Source organism: Cervus elaphus, chromosome 16, assembly GCF_910594005.1.
Source record: "Cervus elaphus chromosome 16, mCerEla1.1, whole genome shotgun sequence".
Classification (NCBI taxonomy): domain Eukaryota; kingdom Metazoa; phylum Chordata; class Mammalia; order Artiodactyla; family Cervidae; genus Cervus; species Cervus elaphus.
In genome coordinates, this window is record NC_057830.1 from 6,391,018 (window position 1) to 6,415,917 (window position 24,900).

At 44.5% G+C, this 24,900-nt stretch overlaps 1 protein-coding gene across 4 annotated transcripts in view; it reads left to right on the top strand.

Annotated features, from left to right (window-relative positions):
• The window catches only part of ASTN2 (astrotactin 2), a 993,079-nt gene that overhangs the window by 409,903 nt on the left and 558,276 nt on the right, over window positions 1-24,900 (top strand). For all 4 annotated transcript variants that reach the window (XM_043927598.1, XM_043927599.1, XM_043927600.1 and 1 more), the window contains one exon: window positions 24,555-24,722. In XM_043927598.1, coding sequence (XP_043783533.1) covers window positions 24,555-24,722 — 168 coding nt within the window. The remainder of the gene's footprint in view (window positions 1-24,554; window positions 24,723-24,900) is intronic.

A 24,900-nucleotide genomic window follows, 5' to 3' on the forward strand; every position in this document is an offset into this window, starting at 1 on the left:
TGGAATTAATTAGTTAATTTCTAAACCTTTTGTTGGCTCATCTTTGACATAGGGATGATAACAGTAAATCACCTCCAAGTGCAATAGAATGATTATACATGAAGCACTGGACAAGGTCTTGGCATACAGGTGAGACCTGGAAAACAACAGCTCATGATAATGATACTTTAAACCCCTAAGAACAAGGGTTCTAAGGTGTCTTGTTCTTGTGGAATATCCAGTACACGCTCAGGATTGAATACAGACCTGTGGATGGACTGACCACAGTGCAGAAGCTGAGTCTGAGGGGCCAAGACAGAAGGAAGCAACTTATTAGGAGGTTGTTACATTTAGTCTATCTGCTAATGTCTGAACCAGAAATGAGAGTGAAGGACTTCCCAGTGGTCTGTGGTTAAAAATCTGCCTTCCAACACAGGAGACATGGGTTCAATCCCTGGTTGGGGAACTAATATCCCACATATGTGTGTCTGTGTACACGTGTGCTCAGCCTGGACTGTAGCTCACCAGGCTCCTCTCTCCATGGAATTTTCCAGGTAAGAGTACTGGAGCAGGTTGCAATTTCCTCCTCCAGAGGAATCTTCCAGACCCAGGAATCAAACCCCCATCTCTTGCATCTTCTACACTGGCAGGTAGATTCTTAACCACTGCACCTCGCAGGAAGTCCAATATCCCACATACACATGGCAACTAAACTCATGTGCCGCAACTGAGCCCGCATCCTCTGGAGCCCGTGCACCACTGCTCGGGACCCTGGGTGCTGCAACAAAGACCCAGCGCCGCCAATAATTTGGGAAAAAAAAGAAAAAGAAGTGGTGAGAGTGAAGATAAGGGAGTCCTATACAACTGGAGCAAGGAAGCTTAGCAGCTCATTGTAAGGAGAAGCCGAGGAGGGGAAGGAGTCAGAGGCTACTTGGCGCCACTCCCTGGGATCCCTTAGAGGTTGGTGACCCCAAACGTCAAAGTAAGAGCACTTTTGCCAAGCTGTGGGTGGCATGGGCATTAACAGCAGAGTGCACGGGTCCAGTTCTAACTTCACCTTTCCTGTGATGCTACTTCATCCTCTGAAAAACAAGGATGCTAATGCACTGGGAATCAGACTGGAATCATGAGAGTTAAATGCAAGAGCCTGGCCATGGTAAATACACCCAAAAGCTACTTATTATTACTATTCTGCTCATGCACCAGCTTTCCTACGTGAGATCAAGAATCAGATGCCCGCCTCTTGATTATGTTTGTAGCGGGAAAAAAAAAAGGAAAGAAAAATGCAAGCAACTTTGAAGAACACATGGTCTCAGGACCTTTACAAATCCTACCTGGATGGAAATTATTTGCAAGAGATGTCACTGTGGTCTGTGAGCACAATTAATTTGCCAGCTCTCTGAAGGCTGAGCTTCTAAAGGTTTGAATCATTTGAGTAATATTTCAGGTGAAGTCTCACCGGGGCCTTTGGGTCAGGATAGAGAGAGTGATCAATCTCGGCCCCTACACAGGTGCTGACGAGACCAGTGAGTGGGAAGGCTCTGGGGTAGCCATTTCCTGCAGAAATTTCAGTGCAGCATTAATGTGCGGGGCACGGGGCTTGCCGTGGAAGCAGAGGCCTGAAGGGAGGCCCAGGGGCCCAGCGACCGGAACTGGTGTCACACTTGAAATATGGAATCAATTAACAATGGCAGCTTCTGCTTCCTCGAGAGAGAGAACATAGGGGTGAGGCCACACCGTGGCCATGTGGCAAAGCAGCCAGCTTGACAATTTTCTGAATTGTAGAATGTGAGAGTGGGAAATGTGTTCAGCCTTATCTTTGCTTATTTCCCATTTCTTTAGCACTGCAGCCAAATGAGATGACTGTTTCCAGGTTCTCTTTTATTTTTCCTTGATGACCACTCCTTTCATTTTACCTAAACCCTCTTTTCCCTCCATGCCACCTAGCTGCTGCCGCCTTCTGAGCTTTAACATTCAGCTCAGATGTGGCTGCCTTGACTTTGCTGGGGAGACAGGGCCCCAGCTCTATGCCTCTCTGTTGCATCTCCATCACAACCTTGATGATGGGCTGTGTGAAACTGTCCAGTTATCCCCCAACTGAACCATACACTACTTTCAAGTGGGACTTCTTTCCTCCACCTTGATAGCCTCCAAATTTTGTCACAGTTTCCATCACAGAGTGGGAACTCTGTATATGTAGATCTGTAACCCATTCAAGACATCGAAACAAACAAAAATAAAAACAACAGCAAATCTCAAAAAAGTCAGTTTGAGACATTTACTGTGTTATTTGGTGATGATCCCTATTGTGATTTTCTTTTGAAATCCAGAATTAGATCTCATGATCTAACAGTGGGATGACCTCTTTAACACCAGTCTAGAGCCCCAGAAACATTAGCTGCATGGTTTCCAAACCTACAGCAGACACAGAACAGAGGATGGAAGAGGGAATTTTTACTGCAATAAATCTCAAAGAATTCTTGGAGAAGGGAGAGGTTGAGTTGATCATTAAGGGAAGGTTGGGCTTGGATGGATTCATCAGCCGCCTCAAAGAATTTGTTTGAGGGTGGAGTGAGACTAGTTTGTGCAAAAGGAAATTGAGCTCAGCTTTTCCCCTTTCCCTTATCAGTCTGCTGAGTCAACCCTCGGCCGCATCCAGTGTCACACTCTTCCCATCCTCACTTTCCAGATAAGATCCATCTATACAACAAGCACATGCTTACGGAGTCTCATGTATTCCAAACACACTGGGAGACAGCAAATTGGAATTTGGAGCCCTTCCAGACACTTTTCAAGTCTCCATCCTTCTCCCTCCCAGGATCAAGCACACGGTTAGAATCCAGATCAATGTAATATTGGTTAATTATAAAAATAATCAACTAAAAGTCATCATGAGTGACTGATGTGGCAGTGCAGTGTACTAGACGTATTACCTACAATGTCTTAATCTTTCTGGAACATACTCACTTGTGGAACAGATATTTATTTCATGATCCTTATGTGGCCTGGAGCAGTAGAAATGCTATCTTGCAAAAAGAAAAAAACATTACAAAGGCCCCTGCCTTCATAATGCTTTCATTCTCAGTGGGAGACAGACACCGAAGCAAATTAGCAAAATAATAGAATATGTCCAGGCAATGAAATAAATGAGAGCTGCTGTGAAAATAATTAAAACGGTATAAAATAATTAAAACAAAGAGGAGAATTGGAATGTTATCTCAGATAGGGTGGTCAAAGAAGGCCTCTCTGAGGAGAAGGCTTTTAAACTGAGATGTGAAGGGAACAAGCGGGGTGGGGGTGGGTGGAGGCGTTTCAGGCAGAGGGAACAGCAAATCCGAAGCCGCTTGAGTGACAGAGAAGCTGGGACAGGGTCAGCATGGGTGGGTTGGCAGGATAGAGGTGAGGTTGTATAGGTGGGCAGGAACCAGGACTTTCATGGCGTAGACATTCTTTTGCCTTTCCATCTGATGCTCAGCAGAGTAGGGCTCTCCTGAGAATTCCTTTGTTCAGAGGCATTTCCTGTCCACCCTCACTGGGTTTAAATTAAGCGGGGTCACCCCATTTCTGGCTGGCTACTGTTCATGACAACTTTCAGCATCGATACTCAGGTCCCTTTCTCCCTGGCATCTCCCTCCTCCCCTCATTTACTGCTCTCAGCTCAATTCCTCTATCTCCCTGCTCCTCCCATGGCTTCCTTTCCTCTGCCTTTCTCCACGCTGCCCTAAGAACCAGGGACAGATTGATCTCTCGGGGACATGCCTCCCAAGTCCATCTCAGACACAGCTACACTGCCCACTCTTATTCCATCCGCAGTGGCACCCCAGAAACCAGCTCATGTAATCACCCTGGCTTATCAGCTACCTTTATCAGCTCATTGTTTGAGATCCGTAATTTGAGAAGAATGAGAATTTTACTAAGCAAGCTGAGTATTTGAAATTTCAAAGGATAAATGGATTGGTAAGGTGGAATTTCAGGCAGTGAATGACAATGGTTTTTTTTTTTTAAAAGAATTTCCCCCGCCCGCAGCTCTCCGCCTCCCACTCATTTAAGTCTGCTTTTTAAAATCAATGTCCCTCTCCGTTACCATAGAAGATGCTACTTGGGGAAATCTCAGGGCACTTTTCCATAATGGAAATGAGAAAGTCACAAAGAAACATACCAGCAAATAATGTTCCTTTTTGCCCTGGGATACTGTTCATGATTATTTCTCAGAAGTGATCTTTAATTGTTTCATCTAAAGAGTATGCATCTTCTCTCCTCCGACTCTCTTCATGGAGGTTTGTGAATTGGATCCAGCTATTAGTAGCACTTACTAATTTCCTCTGAGTCTTCTGGCTGAAGCGCCGGGCTTGGAACAACTTTTAATTTTGTTTTTAATTAAATTTCAGTTGTTTCAAATCACTCACTTTTAATGTCCTTTCTTTGCAGCCCTCGGAAGCAACAGGAGCTGTGTGATTCACAGCTTGTTGATACACACACACAGTCTGATGTGCATGTATCCATGGCCCAGCTAAAGACTGACTCCTGACTGAGGTCCAGAGAACAGGCAATTCAGAAAATAGAAATGAGTCACAGAACCAGCTTTTGTTTGCACTTATATTCAAAGTTTCAGCAGGAGTTCCTATTATTATGTTTGTTTTTGCAAAACTATTTTTGAACAAGGCAACATTCCCTTGTACTCCACAACAGGGTGATCAAATATATGTAAGTAGAAATTGTATAAGAATAGTTAACACTAATTAAGCATTTATTATGTGCCAGGTACTGTTTTAAGGACTTTACAAAGATGACCTCATTTACATTAAAAGTGAGTAAATTGAAACAACGGAAATTTAATTTGCATACATTACCACCCACATTCCTATGAGATTATTACACACAGTTTTATAGCTGAGGAACCAAGGCCCATTTAACTGGATTGTTATCACTGGGTTAGTTTGTGGCCCAGCTGGAACATGAAAACTGGCCGCCTGACTCCGTGGCCCGGCTCTCAAACACCGCACTGGATTCTCCGTCTATAAAAAGACAGAAGGGTATCATCGTCTAAATGATTTTAACAACAAAAACAGAGAGAGAAAATTGACTCGTTCTTTGCAAAAGTGAAATTATGTTTAGTCTGCATTTGGTCTGTTATGTGGCCTTTGGTAAAACCTGATCCTGTTGTGTAAACTGTCAACTACGCTGTGGGATTGGGTTCAGACACAGACTCCTAGTTTGGGTATTTAACTCTGCTCTTTCAGATACTTAGACAATTAAGTTTGAAAGCAAAAGCAAAAATACATGCCAAATCTTAACATATCACCTAGTTTACATCATTTGCTATACTGCTTGTTCAATCAAAAAACAGAACCAAACACTTTTCTGCCTTAGAACTTCACATTATTATTATTATTATTTGCAAGAAACTTTATTTCCGTTTCCCTTCTCCTCCTACCCCCTGCCCCCAACACACGGAGCCCGCTGGGTCTTCACAGCGGTTCATTTGTTTCTTTGTCTGCAGCATTCCTTCTCATTTGTAGTCATGTGCGTGTTGGCGCATTTACTTGTTTAATGTTCATCTCCTTGTACATTCTCTATAGCCAAGTGCTGAAGTGCTGTGTCTTTTGTGTCCCCAGCTGAATACCCAGTTCTTACAACCAGGCCTGGCATAGGTATGGTGCTAAATAAACATTTGCCAACCGTGTGAATAAAGGAGTTCAGACTTAAACTCCATCAGCTGCTGAAAAGCAAAGTACCAGTTTTAGATGAAGCACAATACCTAGAGTCTGGGTATCTGGATTAAATGCCAGGTTTCTAATTAAGTAATTATGTGGACTTGGGCAATAAACGTTTTTTTCTGCCTTCAATATCTTCATATATGACATGGGAAGGATAATAACTTTGTGGAACAAACATGCATGTAGATAGAGTATAAATGAATACCAACTACTGTCATTTTTTTTTTTTTCATTCCTTAAGTTTCTTCTCCCTGACAGTAACCCTAGAGGTAGTTACTGCTATTATTTTAATTCTATTCAAATGGGGAAACTGAGTCCCAAAGCTGGTTGTAAGTTTGCCCACACTCACAGCTGCTGTGCAAGATCCGTCTGACTCCAGAACCCCCAGGTCCTCTTACTGTGAGGACCAAGTAAGATGTTGGGTGCAAAGGCTTTACGCAGTGTCTTAAATGCTAAACAAACATTGCCTGTTACTAAGACTCACTAGTCAGGCTCAGGTGGAATTTGAAGCACCGTCCGAAAGTATCGGGGGAAAACTGTGTGGTCTCGTTCAGTCACTAAGTCTTTACAACCCCGTGGACTTCAGCACACCAAGTTTCCTTGTCCTTCACCATCTCCCAGAGTTTGCTCTAATTCATGTCCACTGAGTCTATGATGCCATCCAACCATCTCATCCTCTGCTGCTGCCTTCTCCTTTTGCCTCCCATCTTTCTCAGCATCAGGGTCTTTTTCCAGTGAGTTGGCTCTGTGCATCAGGTGGTCAAGGTATTGCATCTTCAGCTTCAGCATCAGTCCTTCCAGTGAATATTCAGGGTGGATTTCCTTTAGGATTGACTCGTTTGATCTCCTTCTTTTGTTCTCAGGTAACATCTGAGGCAGTGTTCTTCAAAGCGCTGAAAACGCCATTTGTCACTTCATCCGTCTGTCCTTCCATCCATTCATCCAAAATGTTTACTGGTTACCTGCTAAGTGTCAAACACACTGTGCTAAGGAGCCACGGTTGGAAGATGAGTTAAACATGGGTGGTCCCTTGGCTAGTCCAGTATCTTCCAAAGACATCAGCCTGCCCAAGCCTTGTCACAGGAGGAATAATCAGTAAGGGTGTGCTGAATTCAAATCCATTAATTGCGAGAATCATCTAAGTAGAGAGCTGCATCTGCCAGGCCACTGGGGCAGATGGCCAGGCCACTTCCAGGTGAGAGAACCTGGAAGGATGGACTGATGTGGCTGGGTCTGGGAGGACAGGAAGGGAGAGCAGGATGCTCCAGGATATAGGAACAACCTGAGCAAAGGCAAAGGGGTGGGTGGGCTAAGAAGGCCATGCGTGGCAGCAGGAGCAGAGCCAGTCAGTTGCTGCCTTTCTTTACTCAGCGCCTCTCCTAGTTCAAGGGAAGGAGAACAAACTCCTTAGTTGTCAAGGACAAACAAGGAAATAGGAAGCACATTTCAGCCACCTACCATGTGTCTGAGTCAGTATTATTAATATATGCATTTTGCTGTTGTTCAGTTGTGTCCAACTCTTTGTGACCCCATGGACTGCAGTACGCCAGGCTTCCCTGTCCTTCACCACCTCCCGGAGTTTGCTCAAACACATTTTCATTGAGTCCGTGATGCCCTCCAAGCATCTCATCCTCTGCCATCCCCTTCTCCAGCCTGCAGTCTTTTCCAGTGAGTCGGCTCTTCACATCAGGCGGCCAAAGTACTGGTGCTTCAGCTTCAGCATCAGCCCTGCCAGTGAATATTCAGGGTTGATTTCCTTTAGGACCGACTGCATTACTTTTATTCTTCTCTAAGTCTTCTGAAGTTGTAGGTTTACTACTATTAGCAACAGTAATTGTAGCAGCAGCAGCAGTGCTCTTAGTATGAAAAGTAATACAAGAGTGAATGACATAAGTGTTAAATATGCCTTTATTCATATTCCTGGTCTTGGTCTGTTTGGTTGATAACTCTTTCAATGTAGACCTTTCCAGAATTTTTACTATTCCTATACTGACAAAGATTCATACATACACTATGCGTGCACACACACACACACACACAGAATTACTGCTTGTTTATTTCAAACTTGACAGCAGATTCCATATATTCTTCAGCAGCTTGCTTTTCGCATTGACTGTGACATCTCAATATGATGTATGGAGGATGTGGTGGTTATAGTTGTCCACATTTGTTAGAAGAGGAGCCCCAGGCTCACAAAGTTAGGAAATTGGCACAAGTCCATCAGCTGGCAGGGTTGGGGCCCCAACTAGTCCTGTCTGACTCCAGAACCCGGCTCCCTGAAGCTGCATCCCAACCACCTCCTTCTGGGAACAGAGTGAAAGAACTCATACTTCACGTGACATGTACCAGAAAAGTCGATCTCAGTCATCCTTTATCTTGTTTGAACCTCAGAACCTTCATTTGGCCCTCAAATACAAATCTTATCCTTTCTCTCCTTATCTTGCCCAGAATTCATAGTAGGCTTGACTAGCATGGAACTAAGCCGAGCCGCCCTTGTAATGTTGCTCCAGGTACCACTATTCTATATTTAGGCAGCTGTTCTCATCTGTGCCAGACGGTGAAATCTGTTCCATCAACATGACTGTTGAAACCTCTGATTTTTGGAAGGCTTGCCCCATGTAGTGCTTTGTAGCATCATAAAACAATTAGATTTAGGCTTAGCATTAATTTGAATTATTGTCCAGTTTCCAGAAAATATATTCTGGAAATATCAAGAGGATGTATTACATGTCTTTGGAGATATTAAGTATTGAATTACAATATTATGTCACCTTCCCGCTGCCATTTCTCTCTCGCTAGCACATACACAGTCTCAGCATGGTCTGATTTATGTTTCAACAACTACCAAGAGAAGCTCTGTACTTAGAGAAATAGTCAGAGATGGATATTGACAGAAGCCAAAATCTCACTCACATACGTGCGCACCCACACACACATACACTCTCATACACACACACTCACACACTCTCACACACACAGGCACACACACACAGTCTGCGTCTTAGTAGTGTGGATTGGTTTTCCCTGAAGTGTGGGGAATAGAAGACAACCTGGGGTTACAGCCAGAGCTCTAGACCCAGGGACAGATGGGATGAGTTCTGATTTGGAATCGAATCCGTCAGCTTCCTAGCTGTGCAATTTAAAGCATGTACCTTTGACACCCTTCAGTTCCAATTTCCTTGTCTATAAAATGGGGCTAAAAGTAACGTTTACCCTCCAGAGTTATTTCTAGGATCAATTAGATTAATAGCAGCAGCAGTGATAAAAAAAAATGTCCATTTGAAAAGGTACACTTGGTCACATGTGATATTCCTGCAAATGCTACAAGGTAAATATTATTCATCTTCTTTTAGATGAGGAAGCTGAGAAACGGAATATTAATCAGATCCCAAGGTTATTCAAGGGCTTCCCTGGTGGTTCAGATGGTTAAAAAATCTGCCTGCAATGCAGGAGACTCAGGTTCCATCCCTGGGTTGGGATGATCCCCTGGAAAAGGGAATGACAACCCACTCCAGTATTCTTACCTGGAGAATTCCATGGACAGAGGAGCCTGGCAGGCACAGTCCGAGGGGTTGCAAAGAGTCGGACACGGCTGAGCAACTAACACACACGGTTATCCAAAGAACAAGTGGGAAGGGCACTTTTTGAATTCAGGGTTGCCAATTCCAAGGTCTGTGGTTTTCCCACTGGATTCAGAGGAGACGGTAGGGTAAGCGATCTGGAGAGAAAGGGACACATAGACACGTGCCTGTGTGCACACGGGCAGGCACCGACAGGGAGAGACACAAAGGCAGGCAGGCGTCTGGACCTCATTTGGTCAGTTGGCACCGAACCCACAGCGTAGTAATGAAGCAGATCTGGGAGGAATTGCTAATATCGTTATTCTTAGTGCTCAGTTGTGAGTCGTCTTTGCCAAACAGCCCCTGACATTCATGCAGATTCCTTAGGAAAGGCAGAGAGAAGCATGTTTCGCAGAAAAGGGTGGACTAGAAGAAGGGGGAAATGGGTCATGGAACATCGTTAAACTGCTGGATCTGGAAAATCACATGAGGCGTTTATGCATTTGTTAATTCAGCCAGTCAGTCATGTCTTAGCCACACGTTTTGTATTTTCATTACAAATGTATTGAACCTAATATGTGCCAGGCATTTTCTCTAGGGCTTCTACATTGTTACCTCACTCCTGAAACACATCTTTTTTTTGAACAATTTTTTGTTGGAGTATAGTTAATTTCCGATCCGTGGGCCGGGAAGATCCCCCAGAGGAGGGCATGGCAGTCCACTCCAATGTTCTTGCCTGGAGAATCCCATGGACAGAGGAGCTTGGCAGGCTATAGTCCATAGAGTCACAAAGAGTTTCACACAACTGAAGTGACAGCACACACATAGTTGATTTACAATGTTGTGTTAGTTTCTGCTATACAGCAAAGTGAATCAGTTATACATATACATATGCCCACTCTTTTTTAAAAATATTGTTTCCCATATAGGTCAGATTATTGAGTAGAGTTCCTGCAACTTATCTTAAAGTAGTAGCCCTTGTTCCTGCCCTACCCAACTTGCCCCAGGAAATTGAGAAAATCAGAGGAGGTGTTATTGAGATACGCCGTGAATCCACACAGGGGAAATGAGCATTCTTGGGTAGATGGAAGGAAGTTTTTCTTTTTTTACATAAAGCTATTGTCTGACTGTTTCCCAGGCAAGACGACCATGCTGCGCCACTCCACGAGTAACATCTACATAGGATGCAATTTCTCACAGAATCATCTGTGTTCATGTGTATGTAAACATATGCAAGCATATATACATAGACACACCCATTATACAGTAGTATATATGAAATACACAATAATATATGTGGATAGACAAGGGCTTCCCAGGTGGTGCTAGTGGAAAAGAATCCACCTGTCAGTGCAAGAGATGCGAGAGACACGGCTTTGATCCCTGAATCAGGAAGATCCCCTGGAGTAGGAAATGGCAGCCCACTCCAGGATTCTCCAGTTCAGTTCAGTCGCTCAGTCATATCCGGCTCTTTGCGACCCCATGGACTGCAGCGCGCCACACTTCCCTGTCCATCACCAACTCTCAGAGCTTGCTCAAACTCATGTCCATCAAGTTGGTGATGCCATCCAACTGTCTCATCCTCTTTTGTCCCCTTCTCCCCCTGCCTTCAGTCTTTGCCAGCCTCAGGTTCTTTTCTAAGGAGTCAGTTCTTCGCATCAGCCCCCAAAGACATAGAAAGCTTCAGATGAGAACTAAAAATACCCTGAAAGGAGGTGTCACCAGACAGAACTGCCTGGGGAGCGAATTCAGTTCAGTCACTCAGCCGTGTCTGACTCTTTGCAACCCCATAAACCACAGCATGCCAGGCCTCCCTGTCCATCACCAACTCCCAGAGTCCACCCAAACCCATGTCCATCGAGTCGGTGATGCCATCCAACCATCTCGTCCTCTGTCGTCCCCTTCTCCTCCTGCCTTCAATCTTTCCCAGCATCAGGGTCTTTTCAAATAAGTCAGTTCTTCACATTAGGTGATCAAAGTATTGGAGTTTCAGCTTCAGCATCGGTCCTTCCAGTGAATATTCAGGACAGGATTCCTGCCTGGATAAATTCTATGGACATAGGAGTCTGGCAGACTCCAGTCCATGGGGGTGCAGAGTCAGACACAACTGAACGACTGAGCAGAAGGATAGACGTATTAATATAATTATGCATAGAATGAATTTTTGCTATGTCAGTTTTATTCCCTGGAATAGTGCATTGCAGAGGCCCTAGCCAGGCACAGTCCTGTCCTTAGGCAATTCAAATATATTTTATTTAATAGTCATAGAAGCTCCATGAAATAACTATTCCTGTTGTATAGATATGGAAATTGAGGAGTCCTGCCAAGATTAAGTGATTTGTTCCAAGGTCGCACAGTTATTGAGTGCCTGGGCTAGGGTTTAATCCATGCTTGTTTGACTCCAAAATCCAGACCTTTGCCTTCCACCCAAGTTCATGTCTTATGTGAGCAACTGACAGAGAAGAAAGTTTTTCAATATTAGCAAAGTAGAGCTAAAGGATCTTTGAGTTCTGTGAGCAACTGTCTATCAGGTTCATTCAAGAAGCACTGATCTTAGATCAAAAAGAAATCTGATATCAAGATTGGGTTTGATGCATGAATTCCCAATGAATTAATGAAGACATTTTTTTAAAAAAGAAAGGGAGGCAAAATAACTGAATTATTAAATTACAAGTAAATAGCTGCTTTTAATCTCCACAATTATTCTTTAAAATTTTAAGTTACTTAAAGAAAAACGAGAAGTATTTTATGACTTTGTTCTTTTTCCCTGCTGCCTAGCTTGATACCAAATTGTTATATCCCTGGGGAGAGAAATAATTTTTTGAGATTTCAACACTTCAAACCTCTTTTGTTCAGACTCAGACACCCCTAACTCAACTTTGAAGCAAGAGCAGGGATATGTAAAAGCCTGTGGAATTCTGTGGCAATCTGTTTTAACCAGACTTTGATCACAATTTGAGGTGGGGAAGACAGAAAGTGGTAGAAACACAACAGTTGCCTGGAGCAAATATGGGTCTGGCACTTCAAACCTCTATTTGGGGAGAGGGAGCAATACTTTGAAACAACTTTATTTGGAAGTATGTCTTTTTCTAACGTAGAATACCATGGGCTGTCTATATCTGTGCTTCCTTCTCTGGGACATCTAGTGATGGATTCTTCAGTGTCTCTTATATGACATGGGCCTCACAAGTATATTAACATTTCATCTTCCCATTGAAGGATCTCTAGCTTATGACAGCTTACTTCCATGGAAACTACTCTTTTATTCTTTTTTAATTTAATTTTTATTGAAGTCTCGTTAATTTGCAATGTTGTGTTAATTCAAGTGTATGGCAAACTGAACAGTTAGTATTATTTTTCAGATTCTTTTCTGTTATAGGTTATTACAAGATATTAGGGTTTCCCAGGTGGTACTGTGCAGTATTGTACTTAGTCACTCAGTCGTGTCTGACTCTTTGCGACCCCATGGACTGTAGCCCACCAGGCTCCTCTGTCCATGGAAATTCTCCAGGTAAGAATACTGGACTGGGTTACCATGCCCTCCTCCAGGGAATCTTCCCAACGCAGGGATTGAACCTAGATCTCCCACATTGCAGGCAGATTCTTTACTGTCTGAGCCACCGGGGAAGCCATTCCAGGTGGTGCTAGTGGTAAAGAACCTGCCTGCCAATGCAGGAGACATAACAGATCCCTGGACCAGGAAGATCCCCTACAGGAGGGCATGACAACCCACTCCAGTATTCTTACCTGGAGAATCCCATGAACACAGGAGCCTGGAGGGCTATAGTCCGTAGGGTTGCAAAGAGTCAGACACAGTGGAAGCGACTTAGCACACACACATGCAAAAGATGTTGAGTATAGTTCCCTGCTATATCAGTTCAGTTCAGTCACTCAGTTGTGTCCGACTCTGCGACCCCATGAACTGTAGCACGCCAGGCCTCCCTGTCCATCGCCAACTCCCGGAGTCCATCCAAACCCATGTCCATCGAATTGGTGATGCCATCCAACCATCTCATCCTCTGTCGTCCCCTTCTCCTCCTACCCTCGATATTCCCCAGCGTCAGGGTCTTTTCAAATGGGTCAGCTCTTTGCATCAGGTGGCCAAAGTATTGGAGTTTCAGCTTCGACATCAGTCCTTCCAATGAACACCCAGGACTGATCTCCTTTAGGATGGACTGGTTGGATATCCTTGCAGTCCAAGGGACTCTCAAGAGTCTTCTCCAACACCACAGTTCAAAAGCATCAATTCTTCATCACTCAGCTTTCTTTACAGTCCAACTCTCACATCCATACAAGACCACTGGAAAAACCATAGCCTTGACTAGATGGATCTCTGTTGGCGAAGTAATGTATCTGCTTTTTAATATGCTGTCTAGGTTGGTCATAACTTTTGTTCCAAGGAGTAAGCGTCTTTTAATTTCATGGCTGCAGTCACCATCTGCAGTGATTTTGGAGCCCAAAAAAATGAAATCTGACACTGTTTGCACTGTTTCCCCATCTATTTGCCATGAAGTGATGGGACCAGATGCCATGATCTTAGTTTTCTGAATGTTGAGCTTTAAGCCAACTTTTTCACTCTCCTCTTTCACTTTCATCAAGAGGCTTTTTAGTTCCTCTTCACTTGCTGCCATAAGGGTGGTGTCATCTGCATATCTGAGGTTATAGATATTTCTCTCGGCAATCTTGATTCCAGCTTGTGCTTCTTCTAGCCCAGCGTTTCTCATGATATACTCTGCATATAAGTTAAATAAGCAGGGTGACAATATACAGCCTTAACGTATTCCTTTTCCTATTTGCAACCAGTCTGTTGTTCCATGTCCAGTTCTAACTGTTGCTTCCTGACCTGCATACAGGTTTCTCAAGAGGCAGGTCAGGTGGTCTGGTATTCCCATCTCTTTCAGAATTTTCCACAGTTTATTGTGATCCACACAGCCAAAGGCTTTGGCATAGTCAATAAAGCAGAAATAGATGTTTTTCTGGAACTCTCTTGCTTTTTCGATGATCTAGCAGATGTTGGCAATTTGGTCTCTGGTTCCTCTGCCTTTTCTAAATCCAGCTTGAACATCTGGAAGTTCACGGTTCACATATTGCTGAAGCCTGGCTTGGAGAATTTTGAGCATTACTTTACTAGCTTGTGAGATGAGTGCAATTGTGTGGTAGCTTGAGAATTCTTTGGCATTGCCTTTCTTTGAGATTGGTCACTATTGTTTACCGATTTTACATATAGTGGGCTTCCCTTGTGGCTCAGCTGGTAAAGAATCCACTGCAATGCAGGAAACGTGGGTTCGACCCCTGGGTTGGGAAGATCCCCTGGAGAAGGGAAAGGCTACCCACTCCAGTATTCTGGCCTGAAGAATTCTATACGTGGACTATACAGTCCATGGGGTCACAAAGGGTCGGATATGACTGAGTGACTTTCACTTTCACTCTTCACTTTCACAACCAAGCTGCTCTTCCCTCTCCCATCCAGTGATGTTGGGAGTGCCAGGAACCAGGTCAGGCCGTGGACTGGGCACCTGTGGAATGAATGAAAACAGCTTTGCTCAAATGAGGGTTTGTATCCTGGACTCCAGGAACCCCCACGGGGTCCACAGGTAGAGCTGTGTTTCAGCTATCGGTTTCCTGTGTAATACTGTGCATTATGTTTTGTACATTTGAAAATTTCGTTCTGAGAAATGATCCATAGGGACCCATGACACAAAATAAAAAGTTAATAAATCGAGCAAATGCCAGGCTTAAGAGATAAGTCGCTGTCAAAAAGGAGGTAATACATCAGTTTGCTCAGGCTGACATAAGACAGTTCCACAGGTGATGTGGCTGAAACAACAGACATTTATTTCCTCACGGTTCTGGAGGCCGAACATCCGAGATGCAGGTGTTATCAGGGTCAGTTTCTTTTCAGGCCCTCTCTCCTGGGCTTGGCGCTGGCTGTCTGATGGCTGTCCTCTCCCTGGTCTTCGCATGGTCTGCCTTCTGTGGGTGTCTGTACCCTAATCGCTTTTTCTTGGAAGGACGTCTGCAGTATTAATAGAATGTGGGCTCACCCTCATGACTTCGTTTAACCATAATTACCTCTTTAAAGACCCTGTCATTACAATAGACATGAGGTACAGACAAATCCTATTTGATTCCACCTACATGAGGCACCTTGACTTCCCTGGTGGATGGGTGGTAAAGAATGTGCCTGCCAATGCCGGAGACTCGGGGTTGACCCCTGGGTCAGGAAGATCCCCTGGAGAAGGAAACGGCAACTCACTCCAGTCTTCTTGCCTGGGAAACCCCATGGCCAGAGGAGCCTGGTGGGCTATAGTCCATGGGGTTGCGAAAGAGTCGGACACGACTTACCAACCAAACTACAGCAATATGAGGTACCTAGAATAGTCAGATTCATAGTCTGAAAGTACATAGGTAGATGTTAGGGACAGGGGTGGGGTGGGGAGGGGAGATGTGGAATTAGTGTTTAATGTGGACACTAGCTAAACTGGGGAGTTTTGGAAGGTGAAAAATTCAGGAGATGGATGATGATGAGAGATGCATGATACTGTGAATATAGTTAGTGCCCCTGAACTGATCAGTTAACTATGGTTAAAATAGTATGTTTTGTATTATGTGACTTTTTCCACAATAATAATAATAAACTTAAAAAAAAAAAAGGTCGGGTCATCAAGTACAGTCACATTCTGAGGCACTAGGCATTAGAACTTCAACTAAGGAATTTCAGGGTGGACTCAAGTCAGCCCGTGACAGGGAGAGACAGTCCAAAGAAAAAGAGCTGCCAGGAGAAGTTCACCTTAGGTATTGGGGTCTATGGCAGATTCCCTTTTCAGAGATGATTATACGAGAACCACGCCCCCGGCCCCCACCCTCCTACCCCACGACCCTAGTGGAGCTGTTGCTGTCTCCCCAAGGCTGAGTACCCCCAGCTACACGCTGTCTCTGCTCACTCTCACAAACCCTCAAGCTGTTATTTTTAACCTCGCGTTTACAGAGTTTGATCATCCCTTAAGTAGTATTCAATCCAAGGCTGGTGGTAGAATGCATTCAGGCCTGGCTTGGGGCTCTGTGGATTGGGGGGGGGTCAGGGGTGAGGTAGGACTGAGTGCATTTTTCAGGGATCTTGTGGGGTTGAAGGTGAGATGGGCTGCTCATTTCTGCTCGCTCATAGTTTGTCTTCTCTCCTGTGCCTGGAAAGACAGTCCACCCAGGTCCAAGTCAGATGGGGTCATCATGGAGTTACATGATGTAACAGAGAGAAGGGGACCTGTGATTGTATGGAACCCAAAGAAAGAAGGGACAGAAGGGAGAGCTGAATCCTTTGGGCTAAAACGGCTCCCTGAGCTTCGTTCGTGAAGACCATCTTTCAGACCATCTTTCAACCATGAACTGAAGACCATCTTTCAGTTCCCTCTCTGGCTTCCCATTCTCCACCATGACCAGAGCCTTCTTTTCAAATCTTCTCTCCATGGTTTTCAGAGGTCTGTGTCATGATGGGAGGTGTAATGAAAGGGATTTGCACTGCTGTCTGAGCGCTGAAGAATTGTTGCTTTTGAATGGTGGTGTTCGAGAAGGCTCTTGAGAGTCCCTTGGACTGCAAGGAGATCCAACCAGTCCATCCTAAAGATCAGGCCTGGGTGTTCATTGGAAGGACTGATGTTGAAGCTGAAACTCCAATACTTTGGCCACCTGATGCGAAGAGCTGACTCATTGGAAAAGACCCTGATGCTGGGGAATATCGAGGGCAGGAGGAGAAGGGGACGACAGAGGATGAGATAGTTGGATGGCATCACTGACCCAATGGGCATGGGTATGGGTGGACTCTGGGAGTTGGTGATGGACAGGGAGGCCTGGCATGATGTGGTTCATGGGGTCGCAAAGAGTCGGACATGACTGAGCAACTGAACTGAATTGGCTCCCCAGGCAGTGCTGTCTGGTGACACCTCCTTCCGGGGTATTTTTAGTTCTCATCTGTAGCTTTCTATGTCTTTGGGGGCTGATGTGCCTCTGTCTTTCCCAATTCTATCACGAAGTGTCCCATGCTCCCGGGCTCACCCCTGATCTATGCTGCGCAATTACGGAGCAGGCTTATAATCAATGTAATTGAAGATCAGAGTTAATGAGGACCTCCGTGCCCGTGCGGTCCCCTGAGCAATGCTGAGCTTCAGATGCGAGATAAGGAAACGATTGGGCTGAACTGAAAATCCATTTGGCTAATTAGATGATGTATATTCCTACAGCCAGGGGGAGAAAAATATGTATATTTTTAAAAATAAGGAAACATGACATTTTGAAGTTGAGATTTTGGAAGAGATTCATTTCAGAGTCATTGCTCTCTGAGGAAATTGATGTGAGCACGAAGAAGAATCTCAGAGCATCCAAATGGATATTTTTGATGCTAAGTCAAGAAAATAAAGTAGGGGTCCATTGGAAAGCTAAAGGTGTATGAAACACCTGGAGAAGGTGTTTTTATTCCTTTCCTATGGATTTATTCTCAAAGTACTGTTAGAATTTACCCAGGGAGAACTGCTTGCTACTCTCTGACTTACAACTCTTTCTCTCCCTTCCCCCACCCTCATTCTACACATACACACCCCAACACCAACACACACACAGCCTCAGAACTTCCACTACCCTGTAAGCACTCTGGTGAATATAGTTATATAAGGCGTGGTCTTCAAGAAATTCACACTCTAGACGGGAAGATAAGAAAAGGAGAATTGAAAAACATAGTTTGTCATAAGATTTGCCACCTTGAACTTCCTCCCTTCCTTCCTGGATGATAAGTTGTCATGGGTGGACACCATATTTTGCTCATCCAGAGCATAAGGATAGGAAATAACACATAGTAGGTGCTTTATTTGTTAAGTGGACAAATGAATGAGTGAGTGAATCTTTGACAGGGCATATACAGCTGTTAGTTGAGTCAGCTACTTTGTAATTATTAAAGAGATTAAGAGGCATCGAGCCAGGTCTGAACACAAGGCTTCAGAAGCAAATTCCACCTCAACTTTTGTCTAGTTTTGATCTTTATTGCATTCTTCAAAGTGTAACTTAAAGTCTGACTCTTTAATGATTCCCCTCCAATTCCCCTTTTACCTTTCCCTTATATGTGCTTAATGCTCATCACTTTCAGGCAGTTCTTACAGCACTCTTTTGGTGGTTAGTCACTAAATCATGTCTGATTCTTTGCAACCCCATGGACTGCAGCACGCCAGGCTTTCCTGTCCTTCACTATCTTCCAGAGTTTGCTTCAAATCATGTCCATTAAGTCAGTGATGCCATCCAACCATCTTGTCCTCTGTTGCCCCCTTCTCCTCTTACCCTCAATCTGTCCCAGCATCAGGGTCTTTTCCAATGGATCAGCTCTTTGCATCAGGTGGCCAAAGTATTAGAGATTCAGCTTCAGCACCAGTTCTTCCAATGAATATTCAGGGTTGATTTCCTTTAGAGTTGACTGGTTAGATCTCCTTGCAGTCCAAGGGACTCTCAAGAGTCTTATCCAGCACCACAGTTCAAAAGCATCAATTCTTCATCACTCAGCCTTCTTTATGTTCCAATTCTCACATCTATACACGACTACTGAAAAAAACATAGTTTTGACTAGATGGAACTTTGTCAGCAAAGTAATGTCTCTGCTTTTTAATACGCTGTCTAGGTTTGTCACAGCTTTGCTTCCAAGGAGTAGGCGTATTTTAATTTCAGTCACCATCCGCGGTGATTTTGGAGCCCGAGAAAATAAAATCTACCTCTGTTTCCATTGTTTCCCCATCTACTTGCCATGAAGTGATAGGACCAGATCCTATGATGTTACTTTTTTGAATGCTGAATTTTAAGCCAACTTTTTCACTCTCCTGTTTCACCTTCATCAACAGGCTCTTTAGTTCCTCTTCTTTCTGCCATAAGGCTGGTATCGTCTGCATATCTGAAGTTGTTGATATTTCTCTTGGCAACCTTGATTCTAGTCTATGATTCATCCAGCCTGACATTTCTCATGATGTACTCTGCATATAAGTTAAATAAGCAGGGTGACAATATACAGCCTTGATGTACTCCTTTTCCAACTGTGAACCAGACCATTGTTCCATGTCCAGTTCTAACCGTTGCTTCTTGACCTGCATAGAGATTTTTCAGGAGGCAGGTCAGGTGGTCTGTTATTCTCATCTCTTAAAGAATTTTCCAGTTTGTTGTGATTCACACAGTCAAAGGCTTTAGTGTAGTAGATGAAACAGATATAGATGTTTTTGTGGAAAATGAAAGTAAAAGTCACTCAGTCATGTCCGACTCTTTGCAACCCCATGGACTATACAGTCCTTGGAATTATCCAGGCCAGAAAACTGGAGTGGGTAGCCTATCCCTTCTCCAACGGGCCTTTCTGACCCAGCAATCAAATCGGGGTCTCCTTGTGGAGGATGTATTATATCTACCTGTGCATACGTTGGGCTTCCCTGGTGGCTCAGATGGTAAACAATCCACCTGCAATGAAGGAGACCCGGATTTAACCCCTGGTTTGGGAAGATCCCCTGGAGAAAGGAATGGCTACCCACTCCAGTATTCTTGCTTGGAGAATCCCATGGATAGCAGAGCCTGGAGGGCTACAGTCCATGGGGTCACAAAGAGTCAGACACGGCTGAGCCACTGAGCCCCCACTGCATACATTTGACCTCCCTTGTTATTCCACAGTTTTCTTGCTGGAGTCAGCCTGTCTTTGAATCCTTATTTCTATTTCTTACGCGGAGCAGTTTAATGAATGTTGGGTGAATGAACATGGTTTAAGCCTTGACTAGACTTTTCCATCACTTTCTTTCACTCTCTGTTGTGGCAGCTCTCTGGTGCATATCCTTGCCCCTTCGTACTGAGTCCCTCTAGACTCTCTACTTTCATATCCACATCGCAAGTTTAGTTCTCTGGGTGAACAAGAGCCCAGAAGCCACGATGGCAGATTTCAAGTTTTGGTTTGGAATGAGGGAGACTCTGAAGGGCTAGTCTTGTATTCTGACCCCTGTGTGTGCGTGTACACATGCATGCTGATTCACTTCTTTCGAGTCCAACTCTACGACCCCATGGTCTGTAGCCCACCAGACTCCTCTGTCCATGGGATTCTCCAGGCAAGAATACTGGGTGGGTTGCTATATCCTCCTCCAGGGGATCTTCCCAACTCGGGGATCGAACCTGAGTCTCTTATGTCTCCTGCATCAGAAGGTGGGTTCTTTACCACTAGGGCCACCTCAGAAGTCCCACAGGATGAAAAAAAAAAAAAAGTTAAGTTTTGGGATCAAGGTAGAAGCATATCTCCTTCCTAATTCCATCATAAAGTGAGTTACACTTTCCTCTAGTCAAGGATGGGACTTTAATTTCATTATTTCATTCAACAGATACTCACCAAACTTCTAGTATGTGCCATATCTTTTACTGAGGGCTGGATTGATAAGAACTAATGAATGAATCATGATTTCTTTCCTGCAGGAAATCACAGTGTATCAGAGAAAGCAGAAGCCCTTCAACACTATAGGGACACATTGAAGGGGGATGCCCAGACTACCCAAAGAGGAGTAGAAGGACCAAGGAAGGCAACTCTGCCTGATACCCACCACAGCCTCGATTCTCAAGATAATCTGGAGTAATGGGCATGTCCTAGCTTTGGATCCTGAAAAGCTTGGGTTAAGTTCCTACTTTGACCACTTACTAGTTGTGCAAATTTGACTGAATCAATCTCTCTCTGAACCTGATGTTGTCTGTCTGTAAAAGGGGGCCATACCCATCCTCCCAGGCTCTGGTAAGGATTAAGTGAATGCTCATCCCAGGATCTGGACCCAATAGTATGTTCAAAGGAGAGTAACCCCCTTCTATCATTAAAACCAACATATTATCTTTTTTAAAGACATTGAGGGCAACTTGCTTTTGGGTGAGTCACTTCCGAAGAGAATCATGTTTCTCATATTTGAAAAGATCTGTTAATCAGTATTGCCTTCAGAGCTTCCAAGATCAGAAGAAATTTAAATCGTAGTCAAAATAGCTCCAGCAAGTTGAGATTTCCCCATGTGCCAGGGGCTTCACATACTGTAGTGGATGTTGTGACACTACTTCCAAATCTCTTATTAGAACACGGGCACTCATTCCTCCAGCTGCCTGGAACGCTGACGGTTGAGCACTCTTGAGTCTTTCTTGGAGAAATGCCCTCCATTGAAAAGGACTATTTCACCAGAACTTTGATCCCTTCCCCAGAGATGTCTCTCCCCCTATGATGGTTAGTGTTGGAGATCCAAAGACCGAACACCTTTGTCTTGATTTGGATTACAAGTCTAAAGGACCATCTCAGCTCCAGTGCTCCCCATGGGATCAGCTGTAACTGCATGCAGTCCACCTTCTCCCTCTGCCCCATCCCACTTCGCTCGTGTCCCTACAAGAGATCATCCCCCAAAACCTCCTGCATCGCAGTGTCTGACTTTGAGTCTGATTGCTGGTGAACCTGACCCAAGACAAATGCATTGTCTCGTTTAATCTTTATGGTTTTTTTTTTTTTGTAACCCTGTGAAAGGGAAATCAGTATCTACCTCTTTCTTAGGCTTTGATTGAGAACATGTCTTCTTGTCCAGGCTTACAGAACCAGTAGGTAGCAGACTGGAGATCTCAACACCTGTCTTACCCGCTCTTTTCTCCTCATCTTTGTGCTGTGTTACTTTCCTAAAGTAGTGGGATTAGCCAAACTCAGCCCTGGGACATAATTCAATATCCATCCCTCAGTCTTTAGTGAGAATAAATACAAGAATTATCCATTTAAACAGCATGACTGTGCTTTTCAAAAGAAAAATCTGTAGTTGATACTGACGTTCGGTGCCTTGCACATGGACCCATGTGACATGTTTCTGCTCGGGCTTAGTTCCAGAGGGGAAAATATGGCTTTGTAGATAGATTTGCATATCATCCCTTGCCAGAAAATTTGAAATATGGAATCCAACAGACTACTTCTTCTTGTTCTTCTTCTTCTTTTTTTTTTTTTTCTTTAGCTGCCAAGGATTTGAAGGCTAACTTCAAATGTGGTCATTCCCTTATCTCTGGGCCTGATGCTATCTAATCCTTATGCTTTTCACAGAGAGTCCTCTTTCATCCTCACCAAAACCATATTGTCCACTGTGCTTTTATTTAGAAACTCATTCTAAATGATGATATTAATCATACTGTGTGTGTGAATTAGAGAACATAACATTGCCTGCCATGCTTATATCCTTTCCAGAGAATCTTAGCTCCTCAGGGCAGCCAGGTAGTATCTGAAGTGGTCCTTCCTCTCTGCTCACTTCCCATTGGCCCCCAGCTGGGTACCAGAGCCAAAATGAACCTGACCATTGGTTAGCTAGCAGGGTCTGATGTGACCTGACAGGTTGCTGCCAAACCTGCAGGATGTCTATTAACTGAGTCCTTCTTTGGAAAATTTAAATTGCATTCATGAAAGATTTTTTTTTCCCCAACTTGATAGTGATGTAGAGGGAAGGCAATGCAGGGAGAGAAGCTGAGTCATGCTAATTTTGAAACAATTTAAAATCTCCTCCTGCTGAGGTCTCTAGATCTGCCATAAATCTAGAACCACTCTCCAAGTCCAGCTTTGTAAAGCCTGGTCCTATTTGAACCATTTTTATTCCTCTTTCCCCCTGTGAAATTCCACTTTCACTGTATCGCTGCATATATACTCTCACTATTTATGACTAATGTGCCATCACCTTCAATGGGCTTTTGTTACATGACCCCAGAGAAAATATGTTTGTTGTTCATGTGTGTGGGGGGCTTCCCAGGAAGTGCTCGTGATGAGGAGCCTGCCTGCCAGTGCAGATGGAAGAGACTTGCCTTCAGTCCCCGGGTTGGGAAGATCCCCTGGAGAAGGAAACGGCAACCCACTCCAGTGTTCTTGTCTGGAGACTCCCACGGACAGAGAAGCCTGGAGGGCTACAGTCCATAGGGTTCCAAAGAGTGTAACACGACTGAGTGACTTAGCATGCACACATCCATATGCGTGTGTATATATGTGTGCTAATCCACATATGGCTGTATGTATATATGTGTCTGTGTGTTTGCATGTTGAAAAGGAGCAATTTTGGAGCCTAGATTGCCAAGTTAGAGTCTTTTGTTTGGCCTGCATAAGCTTTAAAGAACAAATTTCAGCCATCATTTTCAAACTGGGTGATCACAGCAAAAGTCTAAATTTCCTGCCTCTTCTGATGAAAACCTCCACCACTTACCTTTACATCCGTCTGACCCGAGCTGGCTGGTCCATCTGACCCGAGCTGGCGGGAGCTGAGTTGCAGCTGCTGCGTGTGAATAGAGCCCCCAGCACCCAGCTCACCCCAAGCTCCACCTTTCCTTATTGTTTCCCGACATTGAGGCATTTTCCATTGCATGGGTGCTGATTTTTGTTTTGGAGGTGCTACAGATCTTTTGAATCCATCCCTCTCTCTCTCACCCTCTTTCTCTATCCCTCATACAATAAAATAAAACAACCTAAGCCATGGGGCCACCATGCCGTTTCCCTTACACTCAGCCAGTATTTCCCATGGATGTCATCTGCCTCCCACCTGTGGGCTATTAGTGACCCCTGTTTCAAGGGGGACGCATGGGTGACAGAAACAAAAACTTCTTGCATTTTAAATTTTAATACAGTGAGTCCTCTATATACAAATCTTCAAGTTGCGAACTTTCAAAGATGTGAATGTGTGTTCACGTGTCCAGTCATATGAGTTGGTTCATGTGAGTGTCATCATCTGTTGAAGTTGGGTACCTAGGCTACCTCTGTTGGACTTATGAACAAACTGGACTTACAAACGTGCTTTGGGAACAGAACTTGTTTGTATGCAGGGAACTTAATGCCCTTAATCCTTCTTTCCTAGGACAAATCAGGCACTGGCTAAGCACTTTATCCACATTAATTTATTTCATTTTCACAACACCGGGGTGAGTTCTGTTAGTATTCCCATTTACAGACGATGTGGCCAAGACCCAGAGGGACTTCCCCAAAGTCCAGGGCTGGTAACGGTGGATCTGGAATTTGAACTCAGGTCTCTCTCAGCCTTGAGGGCCTGACCCTCAAGCACTCGGCAGAACTTTCTCTCATGTCTGACTTGTCTGTCTCCATCGGTTGCTCACACCATAACCTGCACAGTGTACATGCTCTGTGAGGGTGTGTAGATCAGTGACAACAGAGGACCTGTCGTGAGGGGAGTGGCCTGTATGCACCTGTCTCCATTCCTGCCCTGCACATCAGCAGCAAGACACCTGTGTCCGAAAAGTAGCTGTTTTTCTCTCTGTCCCCCCACAGGGAGCAGCTTTGTGGTGAGTGAAGGGAGCTACCTGGACATCTCCGACTGGTTAAACCCGGCCAAGCTGTCCCTGTATTACCAGATCAACGCGACCTCCCCATGGGTGAGGGACCTCTGCGGACAGAGGACCACAGATGCCTGTGAGCAGCTCTGCGACCCAGAAACTGGTGAGCCGTGGGCAGGGCTGGGGAGAGGAGACAGCACGGGCTGCAGAGGGTCTGCACTCCTTCTGTCCGAAGAATCGTGGCTTCTGAGTGATTGACCAGGGGCTTTATATAAAGTGTCCATCAATCCCTTTGGTGGTTAAACTACGTGCCGTCATTGGCTGGTGGGGAAGCAGATTCT